The following is a 23,289-nucleotide window of genomic DNA, read 5'->3' as shown; positions in this document are numbered from 1 at the left end:
ATCTGTTTTAAGTGGGTAATTTGAGGAAGTGTGAAAAAAAAAGAAGTAAGGAGCCGCTTTTTTCGCAAGCCGTATGGCGCCAGAATAGACACATCGTGTGTAGTATTTAGCGAAATCCGTTATAACGACACACTATTTACGGAATCGTTCGAGACCTCGTAACGCGTGTGTATGTGTGTGATCTGGTCAAGTTTTTCCGTGGTTTCTCCACAATCCATTACCAGGTTATAGAGCCACTCTGAAAGTAAACTGTTTCACGCTACTGCTTCTCAATGGGTTCAGGTCGTTCGATTACTATGACATTTTCTTTGTGACCCTCCTCCATATAGTCTATGCTGCTCTCGATTTATCAGATTGTAACTGCTGTTTACTTGACCTATATCGTGTACTTGAATGCAAATAGCGGTCTGGTTGATGTAAATGGTGCATGTGGTTTTGATTCGTGTTCAGTTTTATTTATAATTTGGGCAACAGCAAAAACAATCAAAATAGAATCCTAAAATTGCTCGGAAATTATTTTTTTGATTATATCCGGGTAGCAATTTAGGTACAAATGTATGTCTGTATGTTTTGATTTGTATTTGATCCACTGATTTAAATATAGTAGTAAAATTTATTGATCACATAATCTTAACTTGTTATCTTATTAATAGTATTATTACATAATCTTATCTTATTATCATATTATCGGAACTTTTTTCAAGTTTTTATTTTTAATTTAGTTTGCAAAAAAAAAAATGTATATATATAAAACATAATTGTACATATGTACATACATTCATGCATTTATTTATTTAAGTTTGGACCATTGTGGCATTACAGGAGTCCCTATGGTCGAAAAAATACAGTGAGACGAGGAAACAAATAATATATACATATAATATGAAAAAAATAATATATACATATACAGACAAAAATACATTTATACATAATAATAAAAATCAATTGTATTTTTATAATAGCAGAAAAAGTAAAAATATCAAAATACAAAGTAGAAGATGTCTTGCATCTACAGCCAGCTCCAATATACAATAAGAACCAGCCGCAAATACAAAACATCCCTGCGATACCCAAATGGAATAGAGAAGATTAAAATTCTGCTAATACATCACATCTAATTATGAAAATAATGATGAGCAGAGGATACCAGACAAATAGGTTAACATAATCCCCGATAACCTACGCTCACTGATGATTACATATAAGTTCTTGACTGTTTTTGAATGGCGAATTTTGTCGAAGAATTCGTCACCGCTGGGCAGACGGGGATTTGCAGGCTTCGCTTATCGTTTCGGACCAGGCCCTTAAAAGTATTTGGGCATTTGTACCGTCTCCCCCCCCCATCTCCTGAGTGTGTAAAAATTTATGTATGTGTAAAAATCTGATATCGAAATTATTTAGCTTAGTAATTATATAAATTCGATAAAGTTAAATCCTAAATAATCTTGTCCTTATTTATTCCTGTTAAATATTGAGAAAAATATTTCTCAATTTTAAAAAATTGAATTTAAAATCTTGAATCTGATTGAATTTTATATGACGTAATATTTCAAAGCTTATTTTATTTTAATAATAATCTCTGTGGCTGGCATTTTTAATGAACAACATTCACTTTAATGTAATAGAAGTTTCAAAGTTGAAAAATGCAGTTGAAAAGTTGTTTTATCAAAAATAAAAAAAAAACTTTGTATACCACTTTATTTTATTATTATACTTATGTACATCTCATAATGAATATGTATTATATCAATAAAGTATCTATAAGGCATTTTAAATGAGTGATTTGCAAATATGGAACAGACAGTGTAATTTTGCAAAAATACACTGTATACATATGTATGTATGTATCTATAAGGCATTTTAAATGAGTGATTTGCAAATATGGAACAGACAGTGTGATTTTGCAAAAATACACTGTATACATATGTATGTATGTATGTAATAATGGTATGTATACGGGCACTATTGGTTTTTTCAAGTGAATAGATTTTCACCTAGTCAATGTTTCTCGCATATTTACATATACATGCATTCTGTAAATTATTTCCGTTGTACCGTAAGATATTTTGAGTAATGATAACTTATCGCAAAAAATAGGACGCTATATTATATTTTATAAGCCTGTGATAAAGGTGCAGTGTAATTTTACGTCATTTTATTTCGATTGCACGCCAGCCGTATTTCTGTCAAATATTTACTTGTGTAAAAGATAAATATATTTTTTTCATGCGTAGTCATAGTGAGAGAGCAGATATTATGTTAATTGCAATAGACATATTTTTTTGGATGCGTTGATTTTTGTTGCGGTGTGAATGTTGCGGAAGATAAAGGGACGTATGTATGTTTGTATGTATGTATTTATTTGTATTTATGTAGGTAAATAATAATTTTTAAACGTTTTTGGTATTTTATTATGATAAAATCGTGCTTTGGATGCATTTGAACCAATGCCCTTTGTTCCACGATTATGTCCAATTGGAATGTAAAATGTCTATGCCATTCAAAGTTGAAACCGCAAATTCCTCAGATGGGCTATTATTAGAAATATGTATGCTAATCAGTTTGGGTATTTAGTCTACATATGTATGTACATTCATCAAAGAAATCAAAAATCCTTTAATATAATATAATTGAAAATTCAGTGAAAGTATCATGTGCAATTCTCGAATGTTGCTGTATAGGCATTCAAATCGCTCTCTAGGCGTGACCTTTGAAGTTTCATTACCAACCTGAACCACACCTGAACTTTCGAAATAGTGTTATGCAGATTTTTATCATTATCTTTGGGTAATTGATATGAGACAATATTTTAAGCATTTGGAAATGCGTGATGAGATTTTCAAACGAGTTTTCTATATTACTCTCACATATTTATGTACTTGTCCAGACAATTTAATAATTTTCTACGCATTTTACAAATTTAATTATCATATCTATTATTTTAAATTCACTTTTCTGTATTATTCTAGCGTTGATTTTGCACTAAATATATTGGTTTTTAGATTTTGAATTCTGAAAATTCAAATTCTTAGCTATGACAATGAAATATATAGTATACATGCTTAAACAAAAGAATAACAAGTAAAAATATGTTAATATGTTTTAAACTAAATATAAAAACAAATATTTAATGATTTCAGCAAGAAATAAATCTAAGTGACGTACATATGTACATACATATATATGGCTATACGTATCATGTAACACATTGGATCATACATAATACCTAGTTAGTAAGATTGATAATGATTAATGGAATCATTAGATATGTATGCATATGTATACAGAATGGGCTGGATGCAGTGCAAATAATCTATTTTTATTTTTTTATACGGATTCCCCATTATAAAGAACATCTTTTCCAACTAGAGGTGTTTCCAAATTCTCTGTTTTCGATGTATTCTGATGTACATTTATACATAATTCATATAAATTCAACCCGATTAAATGACAAAATTTATGGGTGCGTATGGAAATATAATATATACCAACATTTCGAATTGTACAAATACAGAACAATCGTATTTAGAAAAAGGAGATGTAAGGAGGAGGGACCAAAAATACTCATATATTGACAATCTAATGACTGATTTACATCTTACATTCTTATTCCCATATAAAAATAGAACGCCGAAGTTCATACATTTTGATATTATAATTTGAATATTCTGCATTTGTAAAATTCGAAAGATTCATATGTTTTGATCGCCTACCAAAAATTATTCAGTTTTTGTCCTATCTGTTTTTTTTTTGTTAGTTTATTCCATTATCAGGATAGTGCAATATTTAATGAAGGATCTGCTTTTTAGCGTGGGTTCTGCTTCTCCTTTTTATTCTTGGTGTATTTCATAATGTAGACCCATCGCAAGGATATTTAACCCTTAATTTCGCGTCAGGATCCGACCCGAGGCGTTCAGTGCAAAATTTGAAGGGGCGTATAGCTCCTTCCAGAGCCTATAATTTAGTCGACCACGAGCTGATCCTTGCACGCCGGCAGCATTCCTCAATCTCAATTAGACCCCACAGTTCAAAACAACTATTTTTCTTATTTTAGTTACTGTCTTGCACCGTTTGCTTCACGCTAATTATTCACGGCACAAAAGGTCCGCAACAACGAGTCCTTCTTTGACTTTGTATTGTCTTTTAAATAATGTTAATACACACACAGTTACATTTATTATTCAACTTCAGTCTCACGATTTCGCATACTTTGATCAATAATTACGCTTTGACCTTTACTTTCTTTTGCGATGAAAGTTTCCGTAGAATATAAAAATAATTCGAATGCGTTTGCTTATTTATTATTATGATCGAACGAATTAAAACTTCTTTCTACAGTAATCTTTCACTATTCGTTGATTTTTAGGTTCACGGTCGGGTTTGCATTAATATTAATCTTATTCGATTGATGACAGCTCAACTGGTAGAGCGTCATGTTTATGATCAAGATGTGCCAGTTTCAAAGCTTGCTCGATTTTCTCTTATAGTTTTTAACTAACTTAACATTTTTATATTTAACAATCAGCCAAGAAATTTATTTGTCCCTTAGTTTTATCTCATCCCGAAGACAATAGAAAAAATGTTCTTCATCTGAAATTGAAAATGATTTGATTTGAAAATTAAACTGTTTTGCGTTTTCTCATTCTTGGGAACGTAGTGAGGGATAACTGTATTTACATATATCAAGGATGTGGAGTCTGAATCGTGGAGTCAGAGCATTTCAAACGGAGTCGGAATCGTTTAAAAAATAGGACTCCTCTTCTATACTTCACTTCGCTAATTATTACTTTCTTTATTACAGTATGTATGTATCAACTATAGTCCCAATTATATTGAAATAAATCCACTTAATACATTGAAATTTAATAATTTCTTTATAAAAATCATGAATTTCAATTACATTATAAATAAAATCGTTGAATTGAATTTTGAAGAGTTTATTTTATTGTATTATTGTATTTATATACTTTTTCATTTTTACTCTTTTTTACATTTTTGATTTTTTTGTGTATGAAATTTATACACATACACTATGAATGTACTTAATTTTTATTTATATCTATTTCATCACCAATAATTCAATAAACTGGGTAATATGTCAATTTTTAGTAATTTTTTTTAATTCCTGTATTTTTTTTATATTTCGAATATCGCCGTTATTTTCATTACTAATAATTTTATACGTTAGTAAGAAAATTCAATCTTACTAAAATCATTCAATAAAATAAATCTGGAGTTGGAGTAAGTAAATTTTGAACCAGGACTCTCAGGACAGCCCTGGTTCTTAACAATTTTTAGTAAAATAGATTTTGAAATAAATAAAAAAAATCGATATATTCATTTCTGAAAGTTTACCGAATAAGTTAATAAAGTTTTCAAGATCTTATTTAATAAAAAAATATTAATTTTATGTGGAACATTTTGCATGCCATACAAAGTTCTGGATCAAAGTCGACACTGCAACTATTCTTTATACATTTTTAATTTATTATGCTAAAGTAAATAAAATGAAAGATAATCAGCATAGACACATTTTTATAGTTGGAGTTAAAGTTGAAGTCGGAGTCGATAAATCTTGATTCGACTCCACAGCCCCGATTTTTATACATTTTTTAGGTAATATATGAAAGCTTACATTTCTCTATACGATCGTTGGCTGATTGCACGCGAATAGCCTTCATTTGTCATGCGATAATGTCAAACAATTGTGAGAATTGATCCACAACTTTCTGAAGATTGATTATATAGTGTCTTCTTCTTCCTGTCTTTTTGCTTGCATCTCGGCATTACAATGCCATGAGTCGTGTCAAATTTAATTGCTGATGATGAGCTTGACATGAGACGCATTGACTTCTCCACGGTACTAATTCAGCTACTGTACATATGTACATTCATATGCAGTTTTCATAGAAATAGGTCGTACGAGTCTCGTATGAAAATGATTTTCTTTCGTGGTGAATTTTTAACGTGGAAGCATCGTTGCTGCTGCGGAAGTAATAATGACCATTTCGGTCGATAGGAAAGTAATCAACCAGTCGTCGGTACACGTTGACCTGAATAACTTGGCAGTGAATCTTCACGGCTTGCCCTCGCTCACCTGTTCTTTCGTAATATGCACTCGGGTATGGCTGCTATTCGCGACAACAACCTGTTCTTCGGTGCATCTTCTATGTATGTACTTGCTGGTTTATTCATTGAATTTTCCTCGTACTTACTCGCCGTTCTATTTGTACTATTTTGTGCTTCAGCTCGTATTTCGTTATTTTTTTATTATTATTATTATCATCAATCTTTCGCTTGTACGTGAGAGAACTGGTTTTACGATTGATAGTTTTTTAAGTTTTACGAGTGCATCGAGACCAGTTCAGTGGATAAAACAGTACGAATACAATTGAGTATACACGCATATACTACCTACTTTCTCGTCAACGTCACAACATAAATTCATCTCGACTGAATTGTATGCTCATAAATTGAAAAATAATCAATTCGTATCACCTAATTCGTCTGATTTAAAAAAAAAAAATAAACATTGATTTAATCTAAGAACTTTAAACATCCTGCGTGTTGTCCGGCACAAGCAGAGCAAATGCTTATGTGTTTTATATAATATTTACTTAGTTTTCCCGGAAAAATCTGTTTTCTATCAATCGCCATATTGGGAAATAGAAAACAGGATATGTTGATTTATGATATCAATAGGGACAGTTTGGTTGTACAAATTGGAAATAAAGTAGTAATATATTCTTGTTACTTATCTATTTACTTTCTATTCATTCTTTATATATATATATATATATATATATATATATATATATATATATATATATATATATATATATATATATATATATATATATATATATATATATATATTTATTTTACTTTATTAAAAAGGAACAGCCTGATGTTCTGCATTTGTATCAGAATTCAGTATTCTTCCAGATGTAAATATAAATATTATATATATTTAATACAATATTTTTTCAAAAATTATAACAGTGGATCTTTATATTCTTATAAGATACGTGAAAGCGGTAACAATGATTATTAATCATTAAGACCAGATAATCTTCCAATGATATCTTATATTCGCCGTATACTCACTCCATTCAATGTTAACACTTCTCATGAATGAGTTTCTAATATCTGAGAGGTCTCAGTTGAACTGGTTAGAGCGTTAGTTTAACCTCAAAATACCTAAGGAAAGGTTGCCAGAGAGGCTGCAATTGCTCCATACAGTAACTGTAGACAACAAACAAATAATAATTGGGCAAATATTACAAAAACTTCATCTTCGACCAGTAGAATAGACTAGTGGTAAGCATATAATGCTTTAATGGTGGTCACGGGTTCAAAGCCCACAGACTTTTGTGACTCCAGGTCTATCGTTTCCTATCAGGGTTTGCCAATTTATCTGATTTTCATTGAAACGGTTCCAACAAATTGGCAACCTTACCCATTTTCTCGCAAAATCTCGAGTTTTCAGCAATCTCGAATTTCGCTCATTTGTATAAAATGCTGCAAATTTACAAATTAGACCATTCATAGATGTAAAATACTAATAATATTTGTATCAAATGTTTCTGGCCAGGAAGGCTCATTGGGATTACCTGTTAGGTTTTCATGGTATAAATTAATAAAATCTGAAAATCTTGGTTGACGGAGATTTTCTGAACACTCAACATCGGAGTCCTACAAATTCAGTGGTATCGACCGTTTTGTAGATAATAAAAAAGCTGCGACTACTTTCTATTGGGAACGTTCGCCTCGCGTGCTTTTGCAATCAATCAAACTTGGGCAATCCGGTTCGAAACTCATTTTGGTCCAATTTGGATGCACTTTGCTTGCATTTCCATCGACGTGGAAGATCTTCAGGTGGTACACGTCCAGGTTGTCGACTCGGTGCACGCGTCATATGCGTCACGTCATTTTACGGTCGGACGAGAGCTACCTTTAACCGCTAAGCTGCACTTCTCAACACTGCACTTCGAATTTCAATCAGCAAAGTGCATGCAATCAGAATCCAAAAGCCTAGCCAATATGTATTCACTTTCACCTACTCGACATCCATTATTTAGTCCTTCGTTTTAAACAAAACCTTTTTATTGTGAATTAAAGTGCAAAAGTTTAACGTCGACTGTTATAAAATGAACGATGAAACGAGTAAGATCCTCGATCACCATTACCCTCATTCGCGCAATCGAGTCAATGAACCACAATTCTCTTCAAAAGTCTCCTTCTCTTTTTTTACACATACAATAAATGAGACGTGCGTAGTATGTACATAGATATGTATCAAATTAGTTGATCTGAAAGCTCGTACATACATACATACATATCTCAAATGAACAATACTAGTACATAACTACAAACTCCGCTCGCTCGCCATTCATAATGCATGAGCTTGGTGGAAAGCATTTGATCGTGATCCAACGATCTATGCTAGTTGAATTTATAAATTGAAAGGTAAATAACGTGTGTTTCTCGTAAATGATGATTTATGGATCTTGTCACTTTGCGCAACTGTCAGTATTACCCACCTATGAGGTGGTCGACATTTTGCGGTTTCGCCTGTCTGCCACCTGTGTGTTTTCTGTTCTTTTCTTTATTTTTCATTTTATTTTGTCAGCGAAATTATTCCTACACTAGTGTTGTGCCCGATGGAATATCATCGCATGGTTTATGGCATATTAAGCTATTAATTAAAAAATAAATAAAAGAAATGTGTGCGTTTTGTGTTCGATCCGCCCGCGTTCTTATCTTTTCCAAATACCTTTTAAATATATTTAATTGTATATTATAAAAAAAAAAAGTTAAAACTACCTACATAACTACCTTCATATAAATAATAATATAAAACACCAATAGAAAAAATAATTAACTAATTAATTGAGTGCTAACGTCTTTAACAAAGGGTTAATCGAGTGCTAACGTCTTTTCTGTTGAAATCCCACCACGTTGAAAATTTCGCCAACATTTCCAACTAGAATTATTTAGAAATCCAATAGAAAGCAGGTATACAAATTGTAGCAAATCCAAACAAACCCTAGATAACTACAGCCGAGGATTTCGAGTTTTATTAAGGTGTGTTTAGACTCTCTAATACATATATCTTGCAGCAGTGGCGTGCAGTTAAATTCTCTTCTTTTTGTCGTAGAACTTTACTTAATGTGTGCGAGCAGGATATAAGGGGAACAGCCTGTTCCTCTTGTATCCTGCTCGTGCACGTTAAGTAAGGCTGTACGACAAAAAGAGGGAGAATTTTACCGCACGTCACTGTCTTGCAGCAATATAAAATAAACAAAAGAAGTCTATTTATAAATGTATTTTTCCAAAACTATTGTAGTTCCATCTACTTCATTTTTGTTAAAATGTAATGCTTACAATCTTAATTCCAAGTCACAATCTAAAATACTCAGCAGTAAGGGAATGTCCATCGGGTAATTCTGCTATGGTTATAAATTCAGAAAATCCGGTGTAAGCGAGTCTTTATAAACGCTCTAACATGAATGACACGAATCACACGACCTATTTTCAATGCTACCTTTAAAGGCTTTGCAGGTAGTATTCTCGTTTACTTTGTACATGCAAAATTTACAACGCCTATCGGCGTTTTGCAAGCCTGTGGACTTGTCAGCAAAACGCCGATCGGCGTTGGTCAGCATTCAAAGGGTTAAATAAATTTTCAATGGAAGGTGCTAAATGCTCAGAGACTAATTTGCCTAGATGATAGCAAACAGTATATTATGTATATATAAGTGTTTTTTTGATCTGTTATTATGTTCATATTATATTCGTGCATTTTGTTGGCAGTGCTTTAACTGTGACGTAATATGTATGTCGAATCGAAGCTGCTAGTTTAGAACGGCGAGCGTTATCTTACACAGACTCACAGAATAGTGATATTATATATGTATATATAAATATGAAGATATTCCGTTTATCCATAATGGGTTTCAACATCTAAAGTCTAAGTATCTGCAGTTTAAAATATTCACATCGAGATTAGGTTTTTTAAAGTTTCACACAGACTTTTTGACATATTATAACAATACCTACTGTTAACATAAATTTACTGCTGTCAGTTTATTTTTCATTGAAAAATAATTTTGATGCGCCCAGAATTTTTCATATGAAGTGTGTGGACTCCGACAAAATTCACAATGAATTCCTATACCATATTACCATTTGAATGGTGCATTGATATGCATTTGAATTGTGATTAATGAGGGTCACACAACAATCAAATTCTTTTCTCATAGATGTATAGACGCAACAAGAATGTATTTTTCATAATACAAAACATGATCCGTAGATATCATAGAAAGTGAAACGATTTTTTACAATACTATGGCGGGTTTGTAGGTTAGATTTTTTTGATATTTAGCGTCAACATAGTGAAATTTAAAGCCATAGATAATTCATTCCTTTGTAAATAAATCGTCGTTAGGTGGAGATTGCACAACATTTTCCTTGAAACAACAAAAATGGAAAAGATTCATCCGAAAGTCGTTTTTACGTCACATTTGAATGCAAATTAATGTTTGCGCGCAAATTCCAGTGTGGCTAGTACGTACCAATAATAACACAAAGTCACACGTATAGGTTTTTGTTGATTTCTGTACGTACAGAATAGATTGAATTATACTAACATATGTACAACATTGTTTCACTTAAAATTCAGATTAAATTAAAAGTAGGATGTAGAATTTTGCTTGTTTGAATCATTTTTTTCAATGGGGCTAAGTGGGTAAACTTTCCTTTAATGGTTACTAGCTTGAGGCAAAAGTGCATCAGCTGCATAACCACGTGGATGATTGGTGGACTTTTGTCCGAGATGCCGCCTCTTATCGGAAACATCACGGCAATTATCCCCCATCGAGCTGACCGCAATAACCAATTTCGTACGTGGACTTAACTATGTATGTAGCTTATCTCGTATTCGCGGTTCCAAGAACCATTTTCTTTAAGCTGTCTTTAACCTTTTTCCTCTTTCAATGCATATTTCATCTGGTCTCAATAGAAAAAATGTCACTTTACATACATATTCATACGTTCGCGATATTCGATGCTTGCAATGAATGTGTCGAGCAAAAAATCAATTCCTTCCGTCGAATCCGAAACAAAGGCTTGAATTTTAGTTTTCTCAGAAATTTTCACACAATGAAGATAGTGATGTTTTTTTTCAACCACATATCTACAAATTGTGAATTTTATTGAAATAATAAACCGACATTGCTATACGATTTAAGGTGATATTAAAAAAGCATTTGTTTTTGTTAAAATAGATGTTTAATCTTAAAGAATGTACATATATTTATCTGATGAAAAATATCTTCTCATTGTATGAATAACTTTCTACCAGGATTTTTTGTTATTATATTCAATCAACTACTCTTTAAATTATCTGATATTTTTAATAATATTTAAAAATCAGAGATACAAATTAATGTCAATAATTTGGTATGTAGATTTTATTTTAATAAAAGTTTTTTTTATATTTTAGCTTTCGGACGAAGTCACCAAAAAACAGGCCGAATATCAAAAATATTTAGAACTCTATAAACAAATGAGAACTAAATTTGAAGAACAGTATATAAAATGTAAGAATACTAATTTGTTTTATGTAATTTGTTGATGTTAATTTAAATAAACTATAATCATTACATGTTGATTTCCAGTTCCTGCGCGAGGTGGAAAAAAATTAGAAGAACTTAGAGATAAATACCAGAAAGCATGTAGGAAACTTCATTTAACCCACAATGAGTATGTGCTTTTACTAGCAGCTGCTACAGAATGTGAAAAAGATCTTAGATGTGTACAATTACCAGCAGTTTTAGCTAGACAAAGAGCTGCTCAAGATGCTTTTGTAATAGCATGGTGAGTATTTTGACATGAAATGTTTAGATATGAAATTACGAAGGTGTACCTAAATATTTCATTGCATCTTTTAAAAAATGTACAAATACTAATTCTGCGTATATTTTTTAGGAGAGGTGTACTGTTAGATGTTGTTCAGAGTTTTGATGGCACAACTGATGAATGTGTCGAAAGTCAAAAGAATACTGAAGCAACAATACAAAATATCAAACCTGAAGATGAATATAAAGACTTGAATGAAAAATATAAGTATGTACATTATAATTAAATCAGGGCTGTGTAGTCGAAGTCCGCGCATTTCGAGCAAAGTCAACCGAATCTGACTTATTTTTATTATTTTCTTTAATTAATAGTATTACGGTTTGGGTCAACTGGTTCGGTGATTATTCCGCAAAGGCGGTCTCGCGCACGTCACTAAAATCTCGATCACGGAACATCTGGCACCCAAAAACTCTATCAATCGAAAGCTACCCACGCGAAATATTGTACTAATGAGAACTCGAGTGCCAGATATTCCGATACAAGTATTGGCGATTTTGTGGAAACGATTGCCGTGTAATAATCCGTTTACCGTGTCAACTAGAGTCTCCATTTTATTAAAGTAAATCCACTAATATATTGAAATTCAATAATTCCTATATAAAAATGATGATTTTAAATAAAATTATAAATAAAATCGTTGAATTGCAGGTATTTAGATATTAGGTAGCCAAAACTGATTGTTTCCTCTATTTTTTTTTTTTCATTTTTCACATTGATTTATTTGTGTATTTAATTCGTACACATACACTATAAGTGTATTTACTTTTCATTTATACCTACATATTTCATTACCAATAATTCAATAAATTTTGGTACATGTCAATTTTTAATGATTTTTTTAAGATCCTTATAATTTTTTGTAATTTGAAAATCGCTATTATTTTTATTACGAACAATATTATACTTTGGCAAGAAAAGGCGATCTTTTTAAATCGTTCAAGTTGGAATCGGAGTCAGAGTCGAATCATACAATAAAGCCGGAGTCGGTAAATTTAAATCTGAGTTCACGTCCTGAATTAAATTATTAAATCATATTCCTATGTATAATTCGATTGATTTTTTTTCTAGAAATTCACCCTGTGATGTGATAACATTTTCTTTCGAACCCAGCCTAGTTGAAGATACGTCTGGGAATTTAAAAGTAAATCAACTGACTGTAGATAACCTTACTGTTGAGTGGTTGAAAAACAAACTAACGGACTTGGAAACAAATTTACAAGAGAACAAAGAAAAACAATCTAGCTTTCAAAGTGCTGAAATTATTACAGTAAATGGAATAAATAAAAGTAGTAATGGAGGAAGTCCGACAACTAATGGAACTAGGATTAATGGATGCAGTCCAGAAATATTAAATAATAGGTGAAATTTATTCTTTATGTCTCCAAAATTTAAAACAATAATTTTTTAAATGCATTTCAGAATAAAAGTTTTCATACACGTTAAAAGAATTGTTAAAAGACAAAGGAAAGTTTAGTAAAATTGTATTATTTTGCAGAATAGCAACTGCTCATGATATTCACGTATTACACAATAAAAGTAATATTAGCAAGAGTGAAGAATCAAAATTAAACCGGAATCAATATATTTTATCTTTGTCGTTTATTTTTAAAAGGCATGTCATACGGTTATTTTTACTAAGTGATATATAATATTATAACATTATAATAAAACTGGGCGTGATTTTATTTTGTTTCTTTTTTTATGGAAAGTGATTTAATTTATTTTGTTTTTGGTGGAAGGGAAGCTTGATTTTTTGTTTTGTTTTATTATAAAGTTTGGTTTTTATTTTATAATAAAATCCTCTAATAAATGTACACATGAGACATACATATGATGGTCAATATTTCGTAAGAAAGGATTTTATTATTTTATCAATTGATATTAACAAATTTACAGAAATAGTGAATATTAGTTGTGAAGACCAAGACATATTGATTGAAATTTAATAATGATTGGTTGATTTCATTATAACTGTAATATATAATAATGTGTATTGGTCTTCAAAATTAAAATGTGACCGGGATAATTTATCCACAGTGAAATTTGAAAATATTTCGCCTTGTACCAGACAATATGACTAACACTGGGTAAAAAATCTATGTGTTATATACATATTTTGTGTTAAGAATTTTTTTGTTAATAACTTGCTTTTGATATAGTCAACAGGAATATTTTTGTATGCACCAATCCTCATGTATTTTTTCCTATTTTCAGAAACTCACCAACTCTCGACACAGCAAGTATTAACAGTGAAAGTCGTGAATTGATCGAATTGAAGTGTAACGAAGTACAATGGACGAAGCAAGCTGATTTACTCAGAACAGCGTTGAGTGAATTGGGATGTGAGGAAGCACCTTCCGGATGTCCGGATCCTGCCACCCCACCACCTTCGTCACCTCAGAGCATACCAGCAAACGAAGATCACCAGGTATAATGAAGAATATTACACTAATACGTTTGTCACAGTATCATATCCTAAATAAATTATGTTCATTTTGACCGTTATCATTGTTCGGCGGGATGTTTACTTATGGTATGAGGATGCTTATTCCTAGGGTGAAGGTAATTCACTAGCATCAGCAGCTACTTTAGCTCTCAGAAGACATTTAGCGTCGGTTCTGCCGCAAAGAAAAATTTTCAGAGCGCTCGGAAAACCTTTCCGTCGCAAGTCGGCTCCATGCAGTCCCGTACCTTCGATCCGATTGCGCACACACAGGGGTGGCAGTGAGGGTCCCTCCAGTCTTACAGATCTCGCGGTAAAGCCAACTAAGCGCGTTATTATGAAGCGAAGGTTTCATACGACGTACAAATCTAACTTTCGCCGTGTGTGTAAAGTAAAAAGTAACATAGTTGGTGTTTTTAACCCGAGAGATTGTGAAATAACAGACGACGGTGTTGATAGCTTGTCCGTTAACAGTTGCGACTATGGAGATCCAAATTACAGTGTGGTGAGTGTGGCAAATAGTAATAGCATGACCAGCACTTACGACGATAGCAATCACACTTTCTTTCTCCGCACATATTTATTGCAATATTTTTAAACAACCTGCATGGTGATTTTCTTTTGATGTGTTTAATGCTTATTTGATTATTTTTATTTGCATGGTTTTAATATTTTTGACTGTTTTAATCATATGTGAGACTCGTTTGGATCACACAAGTAATTTGTTGACATATGCAATTTTATGGATCTTTTTTGTACAATTCAATAATATGCAAACAACAGAATACATTATTGTATTGTTACTTAGTAACTATTAAGGAGAAGATGAGTACTTATTGTTTGGTAGAATTTTATTTACAAATTTAAATTGATTTTTGAAATTGATTGATAACCAGGCCCGGCCCGAGGGTATATGGCGCCCCTAGGCAGATTGATTTCAGCTCTCCCCCCCCCCCCTTAAATTTTTAAACAGTAAATTTCATGAAAGTTCTTGAATTATTTTATTGAAGAAAAATATATTAAGACAAAAACGAAAAATTTTTATTCAAAATAAGCACGTTTTATATATAAAAATGTATAAAATAAAATAAAATACGGATAACTATGTATAAATTCGGTAATGAAGACATTAATTTATATCCAACAATGAATTGAAGAATTTTATAGTGACATTTCTTCTTTCGAATATGATTGGTTAAGATATTTAATTTCGTGAAGCAGATCCATCCCTAATATATATTTATATATATTCATACATATGCTTTAGCAGTATTTTATATAAAATACGATTCCAAATTACCATTTGTACCGACGACAGTTTGCTGTTTTACAAGTTTAATTCGTGAGTCGTTGTTATTAGACAGTCAACTTCCTGCGTTCCTCGTAAATTATAATATTTTACATGCTGTTTTACAAGTTTAATTCGTGAGTCGTTGTTATTAGACAGTCAACTTCCTGCGTTCCTCGTAAATTATAATATTTTACAATCAGTATTATTATTTCAAGTAGAAAAATGAAATTGAATATACATAGAATGTTTTATAAGTTCAAAGAAAGCCAAATTATTTATTTTTATTTTTTCCATTTAATAATAAAAAAATTAAAATGGGGCGCCACGCAGCGCCCCTTGTCTATGGTCCCATAGGCAAGTGCCTAGTCTGCTGCACCTTTGAGCCGGCCCTGTTGATAACTCATGATAAGAGTTACTGGATGCATAAAACTTGTTCTTCACAAACTACAGTATGCCATTCCAATAAAAGTAGTTTTACATATTTAGAGAAAAAAATAGTGGTTTATGCATATATTGAGATATTCACACTGTGGAGTACATATATTGAACGAATGTAACTAATGAACCGTGCAGAAGAATTGTTGTACTCTTAGAGCTGAAATACACTCGGACATTGATCGTTTAGTGAAATTACAACGCAAAACTGTCAATGAACGTTCCAGAATAGTACTTAGCTTGTTTAGAGTCCACGTAACGGATACAAGTAGCGTGTTTATCGGGATCTATTTTTGACGGCAGTGCCCGGTAAGAGTGGACCACGCTGAGCCCGTGTAGCAGAGCTATTTTGGCAATGGTCCCACAGCTCACAAGCGAAAATCGCGCACCTGGAGAGTCGGCTTTTACGCCGTATTGGAATCCAAGACGTCGGCCCGACGTCCGCTTGCAACTGCCAAAACTGCTTCCAGAGATACCCACGTTTTAGTAAATGTTTAACGTCGCTCGACTTTACCAAATATTTCAGTAGCTTTCAGCATCGGTGGTAATAATGTCGAAGACTTTGGTGTCACGATGTCGCCGTTCTAAATAATCATATTTACATACTCTCCTTGGCATGGAAGAGCCGTTGTACGGCAATAGCTCGTCGCCGCCTATTATAATACCGCGAAAGAAAAAGAAATTCAAAGATATCTATTATGAAGTGAATGTACGTATCTGATGTAGAATTGTTTGATTGTACGAATTGCTTGCCGTCCATCTAATCTCACTTGCATGACTGTTTAGAGATTATTATTAATATAAAATCAATTCATGTTAATTTGAACAGACACAACCGTTGACTAGACCTCTAGTGGACGAAGAATGGTTCCATGGAGTACTCCCAAGAGAGGAAGTTGTTAGACTATTGAGGGTCGATGGAGACTTCCTTGTACGAGAGACAACGAGGAACGACGAATGTCAAACTGTTCTTTCGGTTTGTTGGGGAGGTCACAAACATTTTATTGTCCAAACAACACCAGAGGTTTTTACATATTTCCTTTATAATGCTTACAATTGACTTAGTATATATAAAATATTAAATTATTCAAAAAATGATTTATATTTTATTAGGGTCACTATAGATTTGAAGGTCCGGCTTTTCCATCTGTAAGGGAATTGATTTTACATCAGCAAAATAGCGGATTGGCGGTGACGGGTCGCTCCGGTGCTATACTCAGGCGACCAGTACCGAGAGAACGATGGGAATTAAACAATGATGATGTTGTTCTTATGGAAAAAATTGGAAGAGTGAGTTAATAAATTTTGTCTGTTTGAAATACATATTAGCTTTTATGTACTTAATTTCAATTTATTTTATTAGGGAAATTTTGGCGATGTTTACAAAGCACAATTGAAAAGTTCAAAACAAGAAGTAGCCGTTAAAACATGTAGGATGACGTTGCCTGATGAGCAGAAGAAGACGTTCCTGCAAGAAGGGCGTATTCTCAAACAATACGACCATCCAAACATAGTCAGACTTATAGGAATATGTGTACAGAAACAACCGATCATGATAGTCATGGAATTAGTGACCGGTTTGTAAATTTTTATATTCCATTGTGGTTCTATTCTATTGGAATGATCTTTTAAATTGGTTTAATTTTGTGTTGATTATCAGGTGGTTCTTTACTGACGTTTTTAAGAAATCGCGCTTCCTCATTGACTCTAAAGCAATTGTTAGGTATGTGTCTCGATGCAGCGGCTGGTATGCGATATTTAGAGAGTAAAAATTGTATACATAGAGATCTAGCAGCAAGAAATTGTTTAGTAGGCAAGTATTTCCTATATTGAAACATTATGTATGTTTTCATACGTGTTTTAATATCTGTCATGTGTATATTTTATAGGAAAAGATCATATAGTAAAAATTTCCGACTTTGGAATGTCACGTGAAGAGGAGGAATACATTGTTTCTGGTGGAATGAAACAAATTCCAATTAAATGGACAGCACCAGAAGCACTTAATTTTGGTACATATTGTAGAACTATTATTATATTACATTACATAAACATTTTGATAGTCTGTATTAGCATAAACAATAACTTTTTCATGTGGAAAATTTATAATTTAAAATATTTATTTTTAGGAAAATATACTTCATTGTGTGACGTCTGGAGTTATGGTATTTTAATGTGGGAAATATTTGCCAAAGGAGATACTCCATATTCTGGATTTAGCAATTCAAAAGCAAGAGAAAAAATTGACACTGGTAAATATCGATCATTCAAAATTTTCGTTTTATATAAACATATTATCTAAATATTTCTCTAATATACATTATATTATTTTAGGCTATCGTATGCCCTCGCCAGAGCAGTGTCCCGAAGAAATGTACCAATTAATGCTGAAATGTTGGGAGTATGATCCGGAAGTAAGACCACACTTCCAACAGATTTATACTACTGTAGATGGCATATTTTCTGATATGAGATAATTTTATGGGAATATATGTACCTACTTAATAATTCAAACAATGTGATAAATTGACATGTGATTGTTAAATTTGTAATGATGTTTTTATAAAAACGAAATTTGTTCATCATAATGAAATTACAATATTAAGTATGTATTATAATAATAATAATATGTATGTAATGCGTGTAGTGCTAAATAATTCGTTTACATAGTTTATGGTAATTTCCTTTAACCTCGTTTTATTTTTCCAACCCTTTTGATCCAATTGTGTATGTATATCAATTTTAGCGACGTAATTTGTGCCAATTTTTCGTAAAATTTTTGTTACAAATTTAGATATATAAAAAATATTTAATAAAATGTAATTTAACATTCTATTTTATTAGTCATTTATGTGCCTTTAATCTTGTTTAAGAATTATGTTCTCTTTCATTTTACATATGAACTATTTTTGTAGTTTGCATGCGTTATGTTTACCAGTTAATAATTTTATACTATTTTAATTTGAACGACTTTAATTATGAATGCAATTATTTTAACAATTTAACATAATTATTGATATTCAAATAGCTTTAAGTGTAAATATTTAGAATGTGTTTGTGTTATATCCAAATAATATTGTATATAATATATGTACATTTAAGCAATGGTTGTTGCTTCTGTTATAAAAAAACAATACATATTTTACGCAATTTTTTACTTCTGTATATACTGTATTTTAATCTGTCAAGTGAGAATTTATAGTTTAAACAAATAAATATATCTTGTCATATGTTATATCGTTTTATTATAAAATTTGATAATACAAAAGTATTATAAATACAATTTTATGAGCTCATCACTCACAGCCGACGGTGTGAATATGCCAATATCAGTGAATAATAAAGTTATGTACGATGGTGGAGTATAATCAACTAAAGGATGTTCTTTAGACAAATCGTTTTTTAATTTACTAGATAAGAATTTAAATTCGTTCGGAAGATCTCTCTGATTTAAAGGATATGTTCTCGTGAATTTAATACATTCTGTCAGAATGTAAACAGGTTTCTTCAGTTCTTTTGCACACATCGCTAAGGTATATGTACCGATCTGTAAGTAAACAAACCAATATATAAAATACTTCACTGTAAACATTTGAAATATTTTTAAAGTGCATATAAATGTATAAATAACCTTGTTTATAATACCGCCACTCTCCACTACACCTTCAGCACCCAGCATTACAATATCTACCTGTTCCATCATATATCCTATAGATGAATCTAAAATTAGTTTGCAGTCGATGCCATTTTCTACCAGTCTTCTATACATATTTTCCCTGTAAAAATAAATTAGATTAAAGCTCCGAAGGCAATATAACAAATTTTACGAAAATATAATTATACCCAGAATTATCAGGCGATGACATTGTGACGAATACTTGAAAGCGTTTAGTTTTAGCTGCTTCAATAAGTGTTTGCAAAACAACTCTGGATTTTGAATGAGTTAATATCCGCTGAAATAAAATGAAAATTTTAATAATACGATAAAAAGTTTAAAAATTTGACTTATATAATAAAATACGAACACAGCCATCTGCAACAAAACTACACGCTTGTTCTACGATGATTCCCCTTGCTTTTGTGAGTCGCTGTAAGAAATAATGACCTCTCGTTTCCATTGTTTTTTTGAAATCTTTGTCATTCTGAAAAATGAATACGAAATGATAATGAAAAAATGTATGCAGATTACATCATTAAAAATTGAGCAAAAAATTAGTGTGTACTCCTATATTGTCCAGTTGTCCGAGAGTGATGAACCGTTGAAAGAGATTACATGCCGAAGATATGGCAGTGATAGGTTGATCACAATTTTTCATGATCAGTATTGCTTCTCCAAAAGCAGAATCTAATTCTTGAACGGTTGTCGCTGAAATATAAAGTTAATTTGTTAATTTGACACTGTAACAGTACAATTTATGAAGGCTCCTGTATTTCTATAAATATTTACCGTTGTGTTTCTTTAAAACCTCCAATAATGTCATTATGGCGGCGACAGCAACTGAGAGATCTTCATTTTGTTTCAGTACACCCTGAAAATACTTTCGTATGGCTGCAATAAAAACATATGTCACACATATTGAGGTTATGGATTTTGCCCAGCATCAGAAAACAATTTTATATTTGTAAAAATAGAAATAACCTTCTTTATCCATTTTAGGATCCTCTTTTTAAATAAATATAAATAGAATATAAACTTCAAACACGAGAACAAAATGAGTAACTAAATCTGACAGTGACAGCTCGGCGACAGTGTGGCCATTTTTGGCCATAATAATCGTAAAAGCAAATTTCGAAATAAAACTGATTGCATTTACTGTGATCGAATATTTCATTAAATAAATATCTTATTAACCTAAATAAAATGTATGTTTTTTCATAACATAACATACATGCATTCAAATAACAAAAGTTAAATATTATAAAGGTTGCGGCTATTTGCAGGTACTATATCTGCAAATTATTGGCTATTTGCAGGTACTATATCTGCGAGAGGCGCAAAACCTTCTGCGCATGCGTGTGAACTGTCACTGTCAGCGTGTTTACTGTTAAAATTTTGTTTTAAACCTCTTAAAATTTACTTCGAACTCGTAAAGTGACGTAGAGTAAAAAATATAATCCAAATTAGTTAATATTATTAATTGTTAGAAAATTATTATCATATACAACGTATAATACCTATGTATATACAAGTACAAGCCGCGAACTAGCTAAATGATATAAATCTATTATAATAAAGTGCGAAATTTATTTGCCTCATGTATAATGAACGATTGATTAGACAAGTCTAGCATACATTAAATGTGAGAAATTATAATCGGATTATAAGTTCACGCGCATGCGCAGAAGGCTTTGCGCCTGTCGCAGATATAGTACCTGCAAATAGCCAAAAATTCGTAGATATAGTACCTGCAAATAGCCACAACCTATTATAAAACGTTGAGCTTTCATGTACATATATATGTACATAGTAATAATAAGTGGTCGTCTATAAATAACATTAAACAATAAAGGGAGGAAGGCGATTTGACATAATGTGATAATACAAAGTTATTTGTAAATGAAAAGCACCAAACTGAAATCTATCGCAATCACAATCACGGTGTTTTTTTATGGTTATGAGGTGGTAGTTAAAAAAGTGTCGTAAGTTAGCGGATTTAAGATTTTGAGACGTAATATGATAATGGACATAAAATATATGAAATCGTGTGATTTCAACGCTAGTTTATGAAGTGTTATGTTATGTTATATTTAAAGAACCATTATAAATATAGAACCACCACTATATCTATGTACTTAGATAAATGGAAAATGCCTGAAGAAAAAAATCTTCGATCAACGTGTTTTGTCAGTGATGACGTTTGGATGTGAAACTTGGACATTGGACGCCAAGTTGTTACACAAATTCCAATGGACTCAAAGACGTATAGAACGTTGTATGCTTGGCATAACGAGGAAAGACGGGAAATGGAATACGTTCGTGCAGTGCCGGTTTTTGGGGGGGCTGGGTCGGGCAGGGCCCGAGGGCACCAAATAAGTTAGGGCGCCGCACGATGTGCCAAAGGCACTTTAAAATTTAAAATTAGAGCGCCAAAAGCCATTCAAAATTTTAGATTAGAGCGCCAAAGGCGAAAGTTTTTTCTAAGGGTGTTTAGAAAAAATTGCCCGGGGGCGCCATCGGGTGTAAGGCCTGCACTGTGTGCGTGAGTAGTATGACAAAGGTTGTGGATATAATGGAAAGAGTGAAGAGATTGAAATGGCAATGGGCGGGCCACGTGGCTAGAAGAATGGACGAAAGTTGGACAAAAGAAATGCTAGAATGGTACCTGAGAGAATGCAAAAGGGTAAAAGGAAGACCGCAGGGAAGATGGGTAGACGAAATTAGAAAAATGTGTGGAGTGAGATGGAAGCGAGTTGCACCAAACAGAGACGAGTGAAAGCGTGTTGGAGAGGCCTTCATCCATGGGTGGGTGGCGAATGGCCGTAGATTATGATGATGATGAAATGAAATATGCTGAATATAAATATAAAATATATATACATATGTAGAGTGATAAATTTTTTACTCGATAAATTATGTTATTTATATAATAATGTTAATTTTGAACTAAAAACTAAAAAAAAATTATTGCATTCCATGTGTTTTAGATATTTGCATATTTGATTTATTAATTGGATCATAAAATAAATCAAATTCAATAACTGTGCCTATTTATCAATAGGTGAATATACGTTTAGAAATATTTATGATACAATAGTTGCGATATGTTTCATTGTTAGGTTATTGACATACCGATCGATATACGACTACATAGAACTGTAAATTAGTTCAGTCACTTCCTTTGGAACAATTCATCGCGTGTTGGCTCGTAAAATAAAATGTGTCTCGATTTTGGTACAAGTAAAATTCAATTTTATTCACTATATAAATAAAACAGTTAATAAACATCGCATTGCAATGAAACTCGAAATATTTTCAGGGGATTGTTGTGAAGAGAGTGAAAGAAATTTCGTATGACGTTTTTAAAGCACCCTTGAAATTGAATTAGTGAATGATGATGATTGGTTTCAATGGTTTAGTGGTGATGGTTTCACTCTCACTTGTTCCACTTTAGTGGCAACCACTATTCTTTAACAGTGCTATGCCGCCAATTGGCAAAAGAACACCGGTCGACTCACCTGTACAATAAAATTAATC

General features: G+C 32.0%; 2 protein-coding genes across 3 annotated transcripts in view; one reads left to right on the top strand and one right to left on the bottom strand.

The window, feature by feature from the left end:
* FER (tyrosine-protein kinase Fer) overlaps positions 1–19,325 on the top strand; it is a 64,836-nt gene extending 45,511 nt beyond the window's left edge. Inside the window, exons 4-17 of one of the 2 annotated variants that reach the window (XM_077440756.1) lie at positions 11,510–11,606; positions 11,685–11,883; positions 11,995–12,132; positions 12,994–13,284; positions 13,421–13,537; positions 14,140–14,353; positions 14,481–14,681; positions 16,924–17,118; positions 17,208–17,384; positions 17,458–17,671; positions 17,755–17,907; positions 17,984–18,106; positions 18,224–18,346; positions 18,429–19,325. In XM_077440756.1, coding sequence (XP_077296882.1) covers positions 11,510–11,606; positions 11,685–11,883; positions 11,995–12,132; positions 12,994–13,284; positions 13,421–13,537; positions 14,140–14,353; positions 14,481–14,681; positions 16,924–17,118; positions 17,208–17,384; positions 17,458–17,671; positions 17,755–17,907; positions 17,984–18,106; positions 18,224–18,346; positions 18,429–18,571 — 2,385 coding nt within the window. In that variant the 3' untranslated portion in view covers positions 18,572–19,325. The remainder of the gene's footprint in view (positions 1–11,509; positions 11,607–11,684; positions 11,884–11,994; positions 12,133–12,993; positions 13,285–13,420; positions 13,538–14,139; positions 14,354–14,480; positions 14,682–16,923; positions 17,119–17,207; positions 17,385–17,457; positions 17,672–17,754; positions 17,908–17,983; positions 18,107–18,223; positions 18,347–18,428) is intronic. The other variant, XM_077440758.1, reaches the window with a different exon arrangement.
* eIF2Balpha (eukaryotic translation initiation factor 2B subunit alpha) lies at positions 19,054–20,878 on the bottom strand. The gene is made up of 7 exons (XM_077440771.1): positions 20,734–20,878; positions 20,542–20,643; positions 20,318–20,460; positions 20,120–20,236; positions 19,938–20,047; positions 19,726–19,870; positions 19,054–19,641 (listed from the first exon to the last, which is right to left on the bottom strand). Exons 1-7 carry the CDS (start codon positions 20,744–20,746, stop codon positions 19,366–19,368), a joined length of 906 nt encoding a protein of 301 aa, XP_077296897.1. The 5' UTR covers positions 20,747–20,878; the 3' UTR covers positions 19,054–19,365.
* Positions 20,879–23,289: the final 2,411 nt, after the last annotated feature.

Source organism: Arctopsyche grandis, chromosome 11 (assembly GCF_051622035.1).
Source record: "Arctopsyche grandis isolate Sample6627 chromosome 11, ASM5162203v2, whole genome shotgun sequence".
Lineage (NCBI taxonomy): Eukaryota > Metazoa > Arthropoda > Insecta > Trichoptera > Hydropsychidae > Arctopsyche > Arctopsyche grandis.
Note: the sequence above shows the minus strand (reverse complement) of the source record. Positions and strands in the feature narration are given on the sequence as shown.

Excerpts from the sequence above, each read along its gene's own strand:
- eIF2Balpha (XM_077440771.1), bottom strand. Across the intron at positions 20,237-20,317 it reads GACAACTGGACAATATAGGA|AATGACAAAGATTTCAAAAA; the intron begins GTACACACTAAT and ends TTCATTTTTCAG. Across the intron at positions 19,871-19,937 it reads TCATCGCCTGATAATTCTGG|GGAAAATATGTATAGAAGAC; the intron begins GTATAATTATAT and ends TTATTTTTACAG.